At 42.6% G+C, this 17,690-nt stretch overlaps 1 protein-coding gene across 1 annotated transcript in view; it reads left to right on the plus strand.

Annotated features, from left to right (window-relative positions):
- The window catches only part of ASPG (asparaginase), a 354,315-nt gene that overhangs the window by 177,538 nt on the left and 159,087 nt on the right, over positions 1-17,690 (plus strand). The window contains 2 exon segments of the mRNA XM_078660269.1: positions 5,637-5,763; positions 15,005-15,117. Of these exon segments, the coding sequence (XP_078516395.1) occupies positions 5,637-5,763; positions 15,005-15,117 (240 nt within the window).

Here is a 17,690-nt window from a genome sequence, read left to right on the forward strand (position 1 = left end):
CTGGGGGTGCAGACTCACGCCCTCTGCGCTCACATCCCGCTTGGCAACCTGCTAGAACCCTCTTGACCGGACCCCGACGATGGAGAGCGGGGCCGGTGAATGCGTTTAAGAGCGCTTTGTTTCCGCGCTCGATTCCGGGTTGGGCGTGCCTCGCTGGGTTCGGGTTGGGCGTGTCACGCTGGGAACGAGGCTTGGGGCGCACACGCCCACTTGGGCGGAGCGCGTTTGTGATCAGACCGAGGCTTGGATTGAAAAGCCTATCCCTGCGCTAGCCTAAGGGAGATGGTTACGCGCTATTGGTTACTGTTAGGACCATGGGTGATTATTGTTTTCCAGTGCATAGAACGGGGAATTTGGTCGTTTTCCTATGCTTACAGGATATTGGTAATGATGCCAATCAAAGGGTAAAAAAGTTTTTTTGTAAGAGGGACAGGACGAAAAAAACACATACTTATACAACACAAACTTTCAAAAGGATTGGGATTTTACTGTGGACAAGATGTTAAAGTGCACAGAGTTTTTATGAAAAACATGTTGAATGTTGCATGTTTTTAGCAGACCAGTTCTGTATGATGTCTAACAGCCTACTGGGGTAATGGAGTTCATGTTAGGACTGTGTTCCAGGGGACATCATCGTTGAGCCCAATGATATTTGTCCCCAGACGGTACACCCAACGCTGTTCTTTTTCGAACAGTCTATTTTGTATATTCCTTGCACCATCAACGGTTTCAATGACAGTCCACTTCATGTCATTAGTGGTATGATTCTTTTCTAGAAAATGGCGGCTCAGCTTTGTGGTTACTTTCTTGCACCTTATGTTACTTCGGTGCTCGCAGATCCGTTGTTTCACTTTTCTAGTGGTCATGCCCACGTACCGAAGATTGCAGGAACATGTGATTAGATAGACCACATTGCATGAGTTGCAATTAGTATGATCACGTTGCGTCCACACTTTCCCTTCTTCCAATGCCAAGGTTTTTGTAGGTTGTGTTAAATGGCAAACGCTACAGTCCGAGCAGGGGTAATGCCCGGTGATTTTGGGGAGTCCCCACGACATTGTCACTGATGGTGTAACATTCAGTGGATTCTCTTTTGGGCGTGTGTGGACCAGCGTATCTCTTAGACTGCGTCCCTTTTTAAAGGAAAAGAGGGGTTTTTCCCAATCCTTTTTAAAGGTTCTCACAATACTCCAGTGTTTGTTTATACTCTTTTTCATGATGTTGGAGAGGCTGCTGTAAGTCGTGACGCAGGTGAGTGGAATCTGATCTGAATTCTTAGTTTTTTCTTCTTTAAAAATAGAGCAGAGAGGTGCAGAGAGGTTCTGCTAATTCATTGTACTTCGCATTCCTTAAGTTTCTGTACCGGGGCCATTTTTGGTCTGTTGCGGGTGTTGAAGGACCTCTTTGCTTGTCAATATTTCCTTTCAGTGTGGGTGGAGCTTCTGCTACCTCTGGTGGCCCCATGCTAGTGCTTGTGTGCTGGGGCCGTCATTTGGGACCCCCGGGGCCGAGGACCGCCCCTTTCTGTTTGCAGCAAGACCCAGCTTGCTTTTCACCTCTTCCAATAATGCAGTTGCGAATTGTTAGCCTTCCTATTGAAAGTGAATGGGGGGAGGGAGAGGGGTGACAGAGCTACGTTGTCAAGTTACCGGTGGCTCCTTAATTTTGGTTCTAGAGCGATTAACCCGATAAGGAGCTTAAAAATGAACTGATCCGTTTTTATTGCCATAGTAGCAATGTCCATGGAATGCAGAACACTAGACTAAGGAGCATTGTGGGAGCAGGTGCAGTGGGGACGCACCCTTTGATGTGACTTTCACTACTCTGAATAGGAGATACCCAAGGCCCAATCATTTGTCCATGCTGTGGAGACCACACTGTTTTACAACCATCTATACCTGCAGCCAGAGCTGGAAGCTGTGCTGATGAGGTCTCCTTGCTTAATAAACACCAAATCGCTCTTCGTCCAAGGGGTGATGTTGCTGCTATCTGGAACCCTGGTGACCAGTAACGTCCCTAGCGTATAGCATTATAACGAGCAGCTAAGGCTACTGAAACAATGACAAGGACCATGGAACTATGGAACACCCAAAAACTCACAGACCTAGAAGACCGCGGCCGAAGGAACAGCATAAACATTTTTGGACTCCCAGAGAAGGAAGACCCAAGATATATCATGAATTTCCTGCAAACCTTCATACTGACATTTAAGGGACTGATGGTCTCACCACCATTAGAGTTTGAGGGAGTGCACAGAAGAATGCAACACAGGTCGGTGCACCCCATAATTGCTAACCTTGTACGATTTAATCACGTAAGGCCTGTTCGCTGAGAAGCTAAAAAAACATGGATCATATATGTTCCAGTGAAGTAGAATTTCCTTCTTGGGCGACGTCTCCTACGAAGAATGTATAACATGGATGATGTTTTTGGCATTGCACCCCATGCTGAAAAATCGTGACTTAATTAGTTTGGAATCATGGGACCAGCGATTATGATTGTGACTATAAACTGCTGAACCAAGGAAGTTCGGGTTTCAGCATAATTGGAACTTTTTGCTGGAAAACCCAAGTGCCCACCATACCACCATGGACGTCTCACCCCTACATCTAATGTGGACTAAGTGCGCACCCTAACTATTATCAATAGGATAGGAGTAGAGAGACCAACCTGGACCATATTCCAAAGCACCCTCGAGCCAACCTAATAGAGAAGTTTTACTCCCTGCTCAAGTCACTAAACTAGTCTGAACTACAAAGGATGACCACCTGAATAGATACACCCAAGAAACATACTGACTTAATACCTTCTCAGGACGAAGAAGCATCAACACAGCCTACATTGTGAGCAGGGTGGAGGCCAGACTGCTGGAAGCCACTACTACTCAACCCAAAGGAGATAAAGAAGACCCAGACTGGAGACATGGACTCCCAGGACTACAGAGATTTTATCACCAATAATCCTAATGCGTACTAGATGTTTTCTGCACCTCGCTACACACACCTTTTTGTCTAGCTTGTGAGTCTACCATTCTTTGAAATTGAATCACGCTATACCCTCCTATCCCTTCACTGAAGCTAACAGAGGCCCTGAACATAAGGTCATTTAATGTCTGTGGCATGACCCACTATATTAAATTGAAAAATACACTGAACATTTTAGGATCCAAGAACCCTGACCTAATTCTGATGCAAGAAACTCACTTCAGCTAATCTCGAACATCATTGGGTAGGCACAGTTCTCACCTCTTCAGGATCTGATGATACCGCTGACTGCACTACCTGCATTGAATAAAACCAGGAAGAAGGGAATGGCTATACTGCTGGTGCTGGTTCCAAAAACATCGACAGATAACCCTGGTCGATGTGTTTTTGTCAGTGTAAAAAGCCCTTATAAAATGCAAATTATGTGATATATTTACACCCCAAAGGGGCTAAAAGATCTTGGCTAATGAAAATAAATTGCGCAATGATGGAATTTGGCCCCACTAAAGTGATCATCGAAGGTGACTAGAACATGGTTGTGGTCCCCGTCTTGGATTAAAATATGCACCCTGACTCTAGATGTGACATTAGAGTTGTCCTCCATGGTCTTATGACTGATTATGCTCTTCTAAACGGCACCTGCTACATCACACAGGTTAGGAATATACTTAACTGTCAGTGGCACATGGATCAGAACCCAGTCTGTATTTCCTCCTAACGCTGCAACACTTGCAAGAATACAAACTTGTGAGATTGCTGCAGGAGGTGTTTTTGACACCCCGCTTACTATAGAGGTACAACGGATGATTACTAAAATTTGCATATGCCAAATGAACACTTTGAATCTTAAATCCCCAGATGATACTCGTGGCCCTATTCAATCAGTTGCTGTGTTCCAAATTGGAACCCTGAGCCCTCCATATATTGTACCATTCACAGGGACTACAACCTACACACTTACTGTACCACTTATAGGCACACATACATTCAGCACCTACGTTTAACATGTACTCACTTTATAGCACGGTATCCTTCATGTTCTGTACCACTCCTAGGCACACAAACATCCAGCACATGCAGTTACCAATCACACGCTACTCAGTACTGCATTATCCCTGTATTGTCCTCTTCCCAGGCGCGCACATACATTCATAGCAGCTACACCACTCACGTACAGCACACCACTACAAACCAAACCGATGTAGGCCAGGGTGAGTGAGGAACACAGCAGCGTAACTTTAAAAGAAGTGAGCATGTAGGTCTCAATCCAGTGACACAGGTTAAAAAGGACCTGTTCACTTCTACTGATCCCTACACTGTATGAGTTCACCACTGCGCTCATGCTGCTTAACTCCTGGTAACGGCAGTGCCTCTCACCACTATTAGGTTAGCACTTGGAGTCCCTCTCCCAGTCAAACAAAACTGCAATCTGTGAGACAGGCCTATATCATGGCGCACATGCATGAACCATGTTTGCCCATAACAAAAATCAGCATTAGGGATCCAGCCATCAGTACATTTGGGACTCCAGGCAAGACTGCATATCCATTATCATGCAGAGGACTTTTCTGTCCCAACAATGTATGTCCCCATAAAGCATCATCACGTAGTCGTACAGTTCGTTAGATTACAACTTTTTACTTATGAGATTATGGCATTCCTACTTTTATTCGTAATTGCCGTTTTGCCTCTGTGATTGAGGTTTGCAATCGGTAAGCAATTACCACTAATACAATCTCAATATTATGTCATCGATCTGCACAGGGTGAGCTCAAGGCTGTTGGCTTAAACTTTGCCTCTTGGGTTGTCCAATGAAGGTGTTGAAGTCTAGCATTATCATTTCCTTATGTGAGTTTGAGGCAGCTAATCACAATATATCCTTAGGTGTAGGAGAGGAAGTAATCAAGAAGTCTTCCAGAGCTTGGTGGTGGTCTTGCTTGGGATGTGATGCAAGGTCTGTCTACAAGCCAGTGGCATGCCTTTGGCTGCTTATCTCGAGGAGGGGACACAGGTAGGTATTATAGAGGTAATTACACTCCTCCATGAACTTGGCATATTACATGGAGAGAAAGTCCGAAATAAAGAGTTTCCTTTTGCTGTTAGTGATTGATAAAAAAATGATAAATCAGAAGTGTGAGATGTTTAACACGTTGGCTTCATTAGTGAAGCGACAGATGCCTTTTGCTCAAGTTGATTTTGGCACAGGATGGGGCCCTTTTTGATAAGTGAAGACTGATCATTGGAGAGATTCAATACCTTACTTCTTTGAGGCACCATTTAATGAAGTGTGGGAGATGTAATGGTGAGGGAACGCAAAAAGGAGTTTAGTTTGACTGGTCCTGCTGGGTCAGCAGTCATATTTGAGTAGTGTCTCAGGTTTTGAATTGGAATCTTGCAATCTGTAGTTAATTTGTGTTGGGGAGGCCTTTTATGTGACAAGCTAAGGTTAGTATTGTTAAAGATCTCTTGCATATTGCTAGATATCTGAGTTATTTGTGTCCCAAAAGTTGGTGTTGCGAAAAGACCTACGTAACATAACTTTCTGAGGCTGATTACGGCAAGGGCTGCAATTAAAATAACCGCTTCTTAGTGTTTATTTACAGAACTTCTAATTGGCAGTTTTTGATTGACTTTTTATCTGTTGTGTTGCAGGTGTGCCTTTGTTTTCATCACAAGTTGTACAGGGGAAACCGGGTGACAAAGGTGGATACGTCAAGTTTTAAGGCCTTTGCTTCTCCTAACTTACCTCCACTTGCAAATGCTGAAGTGGATATCACCAGTAAGTAATTCACTTCATAGCTAAGCAAATCATTTGTGAGTAAGACATACAAAGGTGACACAAATTCTGTAGTATAATTTCAGCACTTCCCATCCCAATACCCTAATATATGTAAGTCACCCCTACAGCAGGCCTTTGAGCCCTAAGGCAGGGAGCATTATATTTTGTGAGGACATATCTGTATGAGCAGGGAAGCCCAGTGATGTATTTCTGTTAAGATATTGCAAGTGAGCAGTGAGACCATCTTAAGGTATGTACTGGGCACTGGTCAAAACGAGTTCTCCAGGTACATAATGGCTTTACTGAATCATATGGAGTTTGGTATCAGGCACCTCATTTTAATGAACCCACACTGGTTCCAGTGGTGGATTTAATAATATAAGCACACAGAGAGTACCTTAGAGGTACCTCCCGAACTCAACTAGGCCTCTAGTGTGCTGGCTGACTGGTCCAGTCCAGGCTGCCAGCACAGACCAGTTTCTGACCCCCTAGGAGGTGAGAGCCCCTTTCTTAGAGGACGGAAACAATGCCTGCTCTTGCAAGCAGGGTGACTGGTGATCTGCATTTCAAGGTAGGAGGCTTCAAAGGCCTCTGTCGCCTTTGAAATGCGACCTACGGCTTCCCCAGACAGAGGAGATGTCACCTCCTGGGACCATCTGGCCTACAGGGTGAACAGCCTGAAGTAAACATGAAGTTAGAAATTCTACCATCTTGTGTGTGATGGAATTAGGAATTCTGGGACAGGTTAATGCCCACTCCCCGAGGAAGTGGTAATCTAGGGGATGTAGTGACCCCAGTGGTAAGTAACCCATTGGCTGCTACCCCTCACCCCCCTTAAATTGAGTTTTCTAAGGGACCCCCTGTTAAAAGGACTTCAGATTTCGATGGCCACAAAAAGAGTGAACAAAGAAGATTGCTGACCCGAGAACCAAGGAGCACAGCTGACTTGGCACCAACCCTGCCAGCTGCACCTGACCGCCATGGAGCAAATTACTCACCCTGCCACTGTGCCGACTCCAAGAAACCCCCGGAGAGCTGCCAGTGCTTTACTAATCGACAAAGACACTCCACTGCAGCTGCAGGCACCAAAGAAGCAAAGCCTGGTAATCCGACCTGCTGCTCACCGGGTCTTCCGACGCAGCAGCTGCCCAGGAAGAGGAAGCCGTGCTCCTGCAGGTCACCGTTCTCCCTCCAAGTGTGGGGACATCAGAATCTATCGGAGCAGCACAACATCAATAACCGTACCACTTGCAGCAGCCAAGGCTTGATGTGTCTGGTGCAGACACCAAGGCTGAGGAAACCTGACCTGCACATCGAGGGACTTCAAGGACACTGACACCCAAATTGTGAGTGGCCCAGCTGCCCTGTTTGCTCTTCTGCAGCAGAAACCAAGACAAAGAGAGAGCCTCTGATTGCCGACACCTCAAAGTGCCACAACACCCGCGCACCACAGCCCGAGTCAGAGGGAGGCGACAGTGCCAGCGAGGTTTTTAGTGTCAGCGAAGTCCACAACCAGGAACACGGTGACCCGGGAGCTCGACCAACGGCGTGCACTTTGCGCATCTAAATGCATGAGAAAAAACAGAGGGATTTAGAGTCATATACTCTCTCCACTCTTTCCCCCGCTTTGATTCACTGAACTGGATGGTAGATTGGGGTTATCCACTCCACTACTGGCTAATCCAAAGAGCTCCTGGGATTCCTGTCCGATCACACTTTTCGGCAGTGCCGTCTCTACTTCCTCATTCTTGCTTGAACTGGTCAAGGGCCCCACCGGGTCGGAAGTATCACCGGCAGAGCGACCTTCGACATATACGCAGTCAATTTTTGAGCCCTGAAGATTCGCCTAAGCGATGAAACACGTGTCGGCTGGCTGCTGTTGAGTACATGAAAATTAAAGAACTGAAGACTACCTTTTCTGTTCTGGAAATTACTGTTTTTCTGCAGCTTTACTTGTATTTCTTGTTGCATGTCTCACTACCTACGTTTACTTTGATATCAGATGGTACACAGTCAAAATACCGAGTTGAAAATTTCGACCTACCAAAATATTGTGTTTAAAATTTCGAAGGTAGAGAATATCGATGTCAAGAATATCGTAGGACAGACTATCGACCCTGAGGTAAGTAATATCGAAATCATTTATATCGATGTAAGTAATATCGAAGTTAGTAATATCGATAGCATATATATCGATGTAACTAATTTCGATGTTATTAATATCGATATTTGTATTATTTTTTAGATTTTTATTATGTATGTGTTATATGTTTTTGTAAAGTATTTAAATTAATTTATATTATATGTGTATTATTTTTATATACTAATAAATTTATTTGTAAGTAAATTATATGTTTTAGTACCAGAGCGGGTTGTGGGTTTATAGGGGAATAGGGTGGGAAGTAATTTAATTGTAATAATGAATTGGTAATTAATTATTTTAATTGATAAATTAATTATGTAATTGGTAATTAATGTTCATTTTTACTAAATGTTATGTTTTAGTACCAGAGTGGGTTGTGGGTTTATAGGGGAATAGGGTGGGAAGTAATTTAATTGTAAATAATTAATTTTTTTAATAATTATTAATTGTCAATTATTTTTTTAATTGATAAAATATTTATGTAATTGGTAATTAATGTTAATTATTATTAAATGTTATGTTTTAGTACCAGAGTGGGTTGTGGGTTTATAGGGGAATAGGGTGGGAAGTAATTTAATTGTAAATAATTACAATTTTTTATGTGTAATATATTTTGAAAATATTTATTAATTGGCATTCCCTACTGTTGAACCCTTTGGAGTTGGAATAGTAATTTTTCTCCCTACGCTATCCAACGCTTTCCCTACTGTTCCACTCACTGGAGTGGGAATAGTCATTTTTACCCACCCGTTATCCAACGTTTTCCCTACAGTTGCACTCTCTGGAGTGGGGATAGTAATTGTTACTCTTACGCTATCCAATGTTTTCCCTAATGTTGCACTTATTGGAGTGGGAATAGTCATTTTTACATACCTGCTATCCAACGCTTTCCCTACTGTTCCACTCACAGGAGTTGGAATAGTAATTTTTACCCACCCGCTATCTAACGTTTTCTCTACTGTTGCACTCTCTGGAGTGGGAATAGTAATTTTTCCCCCTACGCTATCCAATGTTTTCCCTACTGTTGCACCCTCTGGAGTTGGAATAGTAATTTTCCCACCTACGCTATCCAACGCTTTCAATACTGTTGCACCCTTTGGAGTTGGAATATTATTTTTTACCCATACGCTATCCAATGATTTCCCAACTGTTCCACTCACTGGAGTTGGAATAGTAATTTTTACCCTTACGCTATCCAACACTTTCCCTAATGTTGCACTCTCTGGAGTGGGAATAGTAATTTTCCCCCCTACACTATCCAACGTTTTCCCTACTGTTGCACCCTCTGTAGTTGGAATAGTAATTAGCCAATCTGCGCTATCCAACGCTTTCCATACTGTTGCACCCTTTGGAGTTGGCATAGTAATTTTTACTCTTACGCTATCCAACGTTTTCCCTAATGTTGCACTCATTGGAGTGGGAATAGTCATTTGTACATACCCGCTATCCAACGCTTTCCCTACTGTTCCACTCACTGGAGTTGGACTAGTAATTTTTACCCACTGCTATCCAACGTTTTCCCTACTGTTGCACTCTCTGGAGTGGGAATAGTAATTTTTACTCTTACGCTATCCAACGCTTTCCCTAATGTTGCACTCATTGGAGTGGGATTAGTCATTTTTACATACCCGCTATCCAATGCTTTCTCTACTGTTCCACTCATTGGAGTTGGAATAGTAATTTTTACCCACCCGCTATCCAATGCTTTCCCTACTGTTGCACTCTCTGGAGTGGGAATAGTAATTTTTACTCTTACGCTATCCAACGCTTTCACTAATGTTGTACTCATTGGAGTGGGAATAGTCATTTTTACATACCCGCGATCCAACGCTTTCCCTACTGTTGCACTCACTGGAGTTGGAATAGTAATATTTACACTTACGCTATCCAACGCTTTAGCTACTGTTGCACCCTCTGGAGTTTGAATAGTAATTTTTACCCTTATGCTATTCAATATTATTTATATTTATTTATGTATTTAAGATGTTACATAATGTTGTATTTAATTAATTTTAAAAATATTGAAAGTATATTTAATTGTTGTTATTTATTAAATATAATTAGTTATTATTATTTATGTTATTTTATGAGTGTTGATGTATTTTTAAATTGTAGTATTTGTTAATTTATAATTATTTAAAAAGTAATGTATATATTATAATTATTTAAGTATATATTAGATATTTAATTATTAATTTTAATTAAATGTTTAATAGTAAATATGTATTTATTCATTTTAAACATTATAACACATTATAACATAAGTTTAAAATATATATAAGTACTATTTACTTAATTTTACCTTTGTTTTAAAAAACAATATTTTTAATTACGATATTTTTAACATCGATATTTTTGTTTCGATATTGTTGTACTTACCAAGTTGTAGATAGGGTGTCGATATACTTGCCTTCGATATTCCAACGTCGATATTTTGTCTGTCGATATTTTCAGCCTCGATATTCTGTCAGAGATTCATATCAGATGTGTGTGCATAGGGTTTGCTTTTCCATGAGAGAATCCAGCACCGAACCCAATTCCAAAAGACACCACTGCACCCGGACACTACAACCTGAGGAGAAGTAGACCCAACAGTGTGCCTACATGCCCGAGCATCTCAAGAGGACGAGCCCCCTTGTGGGTTCCCCCAGACTGATCCACCAGTGTAGGAAGCTGACTCTGTGCACACTATACCTTACTTTGGTATAGTATATATAGAGTCCAGTGGATCCCCAGAGGCTTTACAGAGGCTACAGTAGATCATACTAATGCTCTCTTTTGTGGTAGTGTAGGCAGGTAGTTAAGCTGATCAGAGGGCAGTACACACGCAGGCAAGAAATGATTTCATACACTCTATGACTAAATCTGAGACCAATGGTTTGTAAAAATATTAGTTTCAGTATATTTGTTTTAGAGAACCAATGATACTTTGTTAAGGTAAAATGTTTTGCAATGTCACTGTTTTCAATTTAAAAAGTGGACACAGTGCATTTTTCAATCAATACAATGTTATCCTATGGGAGGAAACAATCAGCAATATGCAGTTAAGTAAACGATTTACAGTACTGAGCTTTTGGATGAAGAATCAATAGCAGACAGGGTTCAGGTAAGTGACCTTACTGCAGCACTGGGGTGGGAGGGTGCAGAGGTCAAACACTGGATCTGGTGCCGATGTTATCCAATGGAGAAAGTGGACATGGTTTTAGAACCCAGTCTTCAGGGTTAAGGTAAGCATAGGGGAAACCACAAGGCAGCTCTAGGCTTACACCTCCAGCAGCACAGGGCGGCTGGGTGCAGAGTCCAACACCGATTCAGGTGCCCAATGCAAACCAATAATAATCCACATTTGTAAAGCGCGAACAATCACCCGTAAGAGTCTCCAGGCGCTGGGGGCCGTCGGGAAGATTAAGCAAGCTATTGCCCAGAGTCACAGGGTGCTGGTCTAATCTGCCGCCAGCGCCGGGGATTGAACCCTGATCCCCAGATTCCACCGTCCGTCGCCACGGCCGCGGCGCCACACCTCTCCCCCCAATGGGGAGTCTTTCACTTGGAAAAAGGCTGGAGGCTGGGCGAAAGAAACCTATAGCTGCACATGTAAGTTGGGATGTGCTGGAGCATCGGGACTCTGTTGGTAGGGCTCCCCAAAGCCCAGGAGCTCCTGGCGCAGGAGTGTCGCTTGGTGTCGTAAGTCAGCTTACAAATGTGTTCGCGGTTGGGGGTGTTTATCGTGCAGAGGCTGCCTTCGACATAGAGTTCTGCAGAGGTCAACACACGAGGGACTCTTGCTCAGGATCGTTGGGGAACGTTTTCTGGACCGATGGGCCTCTTGGACTCCGAACCGTGGGCATCTGGTGCGTCGGTGGTCAACTTCGTGGTTCTACAGGAGAAGCACTTGGTCTTTAAAGTTGTTTTTCTTCTGGACTGGTCCGCTGTACACAGGAGATCAGGAATCTTTCTAGAATGCAGACTGTCCTCCCAGGGTTCTGGGAGTTGCTGGGCTGCATGCTGAGTCGCTCTTCTGTAGCTGGGTCTTTGAGGGCTGCAGAAAGGCCAGTAGGGCTGGGACAAAGTCAGTTGGTGTCTTCAGTCTTCTTTGCTGCACAGCTCTTCTTTGTCCTCTCCTTTGTAGGTCATCGGTAGTCTGAGGGGTTAAGTTCAGGGGTGCCCCTATATACTCAATTCAGGGGATTTACAGGGGTTTGAAGGTAGTAGCCAGTGGCTACTTACCTTCACGGTTACTACATCCTCTGCATGTCCACTCTCTCTGGGGAGGGGGCATACCCCTAACCCTATTTGCTAAAGTCCTCAAACAATATGGAGGCTTTAAAAAGGAGTGTCACCTTAGCTCAGGGCACCTTAGGGGTGGCTGAAGACAATTGTCAAAAAAGATTCCCTTTTGGGTGCAACAACACATTCATTCAGGAGCAAAAAGGAAGTATCAATTAAGATAAAACAGTTTATTCAGTAAGGTATTATTTTTTTCCAATAAAGACATATTACTTTTTGTCGTCAGACATGATTAAAAGATAAACACAGGTTATACAGTATACAGATAAAAAATCACAAGTGGGAGACACGGCTTAAGGAAAAAATGGATCCTATTGGCATGAGTTTAGTACAATAGCGACTCTTGTAATCACACTCTAATGTCAAACTAATTGCTCAATCAGAGTTGTTGTCACCAAAGCTTAAAGTACTTCAACTCAAAGGGAGCATCGACGCGTTTCGGTGGGCACAGTGTTTAGGGGCCAACACCTTCTTCAGGATTTAACAATTGAATCCCACATTGGGTATAAAACATCTAATTCGATGCAAGCTCGGAAACTCTATTTCCTGATCAGTAGTTTGATACCACTAAAGTGGTTATCTTTCAGGTTGGTGTAATCTTTTATTCAATTATTCTTTAACGGCCATACTTGCACACGTCAGCGGTATTCTCATCCGATCTTAGACGGTGTGTGGAAATTCAGCCGTATCTTTCAGGTTAAAAACAACCCTACGTGCCTCATCAAGGCACGTGCTCCAAATAATTGGCCCAATTATTTGATGCACGTGCCCTGATGAGGAGCTGTTACAAACATCAGCAGACCGCTGGCGGTTGTTGACTGGGAATTACTAAGTAACCCGACGCCACGTGGAAAAGGTGACATAGGGTCGTTTTTAACCTGAAAGATACGGCTGAATTGATACTTCCTTTTTGCTCCTGAATGAATGTGTTGTTGTGGCAAAACTGTTTCTATGATATAAGGTTGCACCCAAAAGGGAATCTTTTTTGACAATTGTCTTCAGGCACCCTACCCTTTTGGATGTTGTGGTCCCTCTCTTTTGTTAGAGACACCTTAGGGGTGGTCTGGGCCGAGGGTGGGACACACCTCTTCTGCTTAGTTATTTTCCCTTTTACCTTGTTGCCAAAAATGGGGCTTCGTCAGGGGGGACGGGCATCTCTACTAGCTAGAGAGGCCCTGGTCAGCTTAGCAAAAGGCAGGAAGCCTTTGAGGCTCCCCGCCATGCTGTTCCTGCTTGGGGATAGATGTGAAGCACCTCCACCCAGAGCAGACTTTGTTTGTGACCCATGAAAGCAGAAGGCTTCCACCTGGGGTGGTCAGACATACTTAGAGCGATGACAGGCTGGTGCAGACCAGTCAGGCACACAGTGGTTTTGGTAGGTTTGCCGGGAGGCACCTCTGAGGCGCCTAATGATTGCCTTTATTAGCGAATACAGCACTGGAACCAATGTTGGCCCATTAATCTGAGATGTTTGATACCAAAGATTTTGGAATTCTGTGAAGCCATCATGGTGCTGTGGAACTCGTAGTGGCAAGCTCCAAGCCCATGTACTCAGTATGGTTTCACTGTGCACTTCTAATGTCTAAGAATGGACTTTGACACTATAGGGGCATATCTGCTTATGCAGTTATGCCCTCACATGAGGTATAATGGGCTCTGCCTTAGGGCTGTAAGGTCTGCTGTAGGGATGACTTACCTATGCCTCTTGCTGATAGGTATGGCATGCCAGGTCGACTCTTCTCTTTTATCTGCACCTATACACACAGGCTGCAGTGTCCGTGTGTTTGAGGGGTCGCTTAGGGGGGCATAATACATGCTGCAGTCCTTAGAGACCCTCGCTGGTCACAAGGCCCTTGGTACCACTGATATGTTATGCAAGGAACTTTCTTCATGTGATCTTCAATTTTCTGCTTCTTTTTTTTTTATTTGTATATTCTTGAGCTCCTACCCTTGTAAATTATTTATTTTATTGAGTGTGCTTTTTTCTGATTGGGACGTTGCACGAGTGAAACTATGTCCAGCGCAGCACTTGTATCATTGTAGAAATGACATGCCAGCCTTTGGATCACCTGGCAGATGTGGACTTGTTTATAGATGACATGGAACTCCGATATTTTACAGAATCCTGAATATCTAAATGAAAGATTGTATGGAAAATATATCTTTCTCCACATTCTAAAGGTTCTGGTCCCCCTGGTGTGTATGCAAAATCCTAAAATGTGGTATATTAGTATAAATACATATGCAAAATCCTAAATTTTGGTGTAATAGTTTTAATATCGCGCAGCAAACTGGTGGCAGATATTGAGTGAATGGAGTGCCTTTTTTCAGAGTAGTTATATCCACCTGATGGATATTCCGCACTGTGGCGTTTCTTGCAGGAACAGCTGGCCAGCTTTATCTTTGGGCTCATCTGGCCAAAACATTGAGGATGTGTGCTAATGCATTGTGAGCTTCAGCTACATAATCATTCTCAAAAACTAAAACCTACATTTTCAAGTAAACCATTTGTAATACGTTGAACCCAGCATTAGATGGCAGGATACAACTTCAATCTTAAACACGACAATCTGCAAACAGTAGGCCGCAGGTACGTAACATTTCCTATTATTAACAAGGACAAGAATCCAATTGTTTATTTTGTATTCATTGTTCATCATCCATGGTTTTGTGAACATTAATGATTTTGATATACAAACGTGATGCCAAAAATGTGGTTCTTTAACTCACAGGTCTACATTCCACTTTGAATTTACCAAGTGGAAATGGAGTGGGCGGTCACTGCTAAATATGTTTTCATGCATTTTACAGTTAATTGGGAAAATGTGTGGAGGGCCAACACAATAAAGAAATTTAGTGTGCAGACCGACATGAACCGAAACGTTGGATTGCTGCGCATCTTTCCAGGGATTACAACAGAAACAGTAGGTTTCTTTTTATGTGCATACAATTAATAATGTAAAAGTCTATTGATCCAGTGATATGGCTACTGTACCGTAATAGGAAACCTGATAAATTAATGTACTGTGGATTTCTTTAGAAAAGCTGCTGCATTACTGTTCATAATCTATAGGTCCTTACTTATTATTTCTATTGAGAAAAGGGAATATTCAGAGAGGACTCTATGGGGACAATTTACTTGCTTCTTTTAGCTGTATGATATTTAATTCTCTATCGTGTTGTGTATACAGAAACAAGTATTCCTGTCAGTTCAGCTAGATCGAGAAGGCAGATGCATCTTTCTTGTGAAGGGGAGCTGTCCATCTCTTGTCCTAATATCTCCCACTGTTCCATAGAATTCTGCTTATTTCATAGCCTTGATTTCTTCTTTGTCATCTCTCTTCCCTTTTACTTCTGGTGACCTTCAGTTTCCTCTTTTCTTCTGTCCTCTTACTCCGGCTTGGTTCTCCTTATTCCCTCCTTTGCAGTCGGAGCCCTAAGGCTGGCCCAGCCCCCTAAAATCCACCTGTTATCCCACATATGTCCATTCACCCCCCAGCCCTTGTGAATACTTCCTTCCCTATTGGTATTTTGATAGATGTATTATTTTCTAGCTGGAATGCACCTTGTGACAAAATCAGGCATTCTCCCCTTGCTAAAACTCTAAAGCACCAAATTAGCTCTCTTCTGATGTTTGACTACCTTATCTTACAACTGGATAAAATGTTAATTATTGCATCCAAGAGCTTAGTAATCTACAGTCTTGGATAGTTCTTAACAAGTCTGTTTAACAGCGCAAATTCATATGTTTTGTGTGAATTGATTTCATTTGTTATTATTCCCTTTCTTGCCCTTTGCAGGCAAATGTCATTGTTGATTCAGTAAAACAAGCAACCTCTGTCCTATACTTCACCGGCATATAGTTGTGTTGGATTTTTGTTCAGCCCTTTATACCACCCCAAACTTACCATTTCCTAAAAGCATGAGGGGTAATGGTTTGAAAAAAGGCAACATGAGAAAGGAGATTACGTTTTGGCTGGAATGAGCAAGGATATCGTTGGTAGCCATCTTGACCAAAATTCTCACTAGATGGAGTGACCCCTTGTGGGTGTCTGACTGCACACCGGGAGGGAGATGCGAGCCCAGGCAATGTGGATAGGACAGTAGATGGAAGTGGGAGATAGTCATTGGTAAGGCAATCATGGCTCTGACGGAAAAGTAGAAATTACACTACATGATTTAGGAGAGTCTTGGAAATGCCGTATCATGCCGGCTCCGACCCTTATCTTTACTTCCGAAAAACACCAGGATGCTCCTTCAGGAGCAACAGCAGCACTTTATACTTACAAACACAAATTACAATTGTCCAAGGGAGCCATTTAAAGTAGGATTTCTTGCTCCTGTCACCCTCTCAACCTCAGTCTACAGGATGAGTTTTCCTAATTTTCTGTAATGATTCAGTTAAATCGGAACCATGACAATCATCCTGATGTACTAACACATTATGTGTTAGTACTTAATATAATATTGTGTATCAAATGCTCAATGATTGCGATGGTTTTAATGAATCTGATGCAATTGACGACTTGAAAAAAAACGATTAAAATTCAAGGAAAAAGCAAAGTTTAAACCTTAGTTATAGTTAGCAAAACATATTTTCCCTACACAAACCAAGTTCAAACTACACAAACTTTAAAAAAATTCTCAAGAGATAGTTATAACTTTCGTTTACAATTTATCCACTAGCCTCAAATTTTTGAGTTGCGGACCTTGTTACATGCTCTTTTCAGCTGGCTTACCAGACAACACTAACTGTAACTCGCCACACAACCATGCACGGTGCTATCACAAATAATCATACTCCAATGTATAACACTACACTGTACGAGACTCTCCACCACTCTGCTACATGGCACTACACTTGACAACACGGACACTCTACTCCACTGTATCCCACTATGCTCTACAACACTCTGCCACTCTACTTGATGAAACTCCTGTCCACCACACTCCATTTCATGACACTCCAGTCGACGACACTCCACTATACAACACGACGCTCCACTCTACAATGCTGCACTCCCCGATATAACACACCACCACACTTACTGTATAACGCTTTACTCCACTGTATGCTGCGTCACTCTACTCTTCTCTATTCCACTCTACAATACGCCACTCTACAAGACTCTTGTTCACTGTACTGTACTACACTCCACCTTAAGTCTCTCTGTTTAATGACATTTCATACTGCGATTTGAAACAGATTGATATTAAAAAATAAAAACAATTAACATACAATGAAAAAATACAAAGCTTAAACATTTAAAGCTAGAAATACCTTGCATATTCTTTCTATACAATACCTCATGAATGTGGTGTATTGCTTTACTGGGGGGTGCATATCGTAGGTGAGAAACAGCCTAAGAATGCTCCACACAGCTATTCAATACCTGCTGTGACCTCCCTGTCCATCAAAGAAAGGGTGAAGGACACAGAGTGTTGCGCTCTCTGAAATAACCAAAAGATAGTAGGAATACCAGATGGATGAGTGATG

The sequence above is a fragment of the Lissotriton helveticus genome, chromosome 9 (genome assembly GCF_964261635.1).
Source record: "Lissotriton helveticus chromosome 9, aLisHel1.1, whole genome shotgun sequence".
NCBI classification, from domain to species: domain Eukaryota; kingdom Metazoa; phylum Chordata; class Amphibia; order Caudata; family Salamandridae; genus Lissotriton; species Lissotriton helveticus.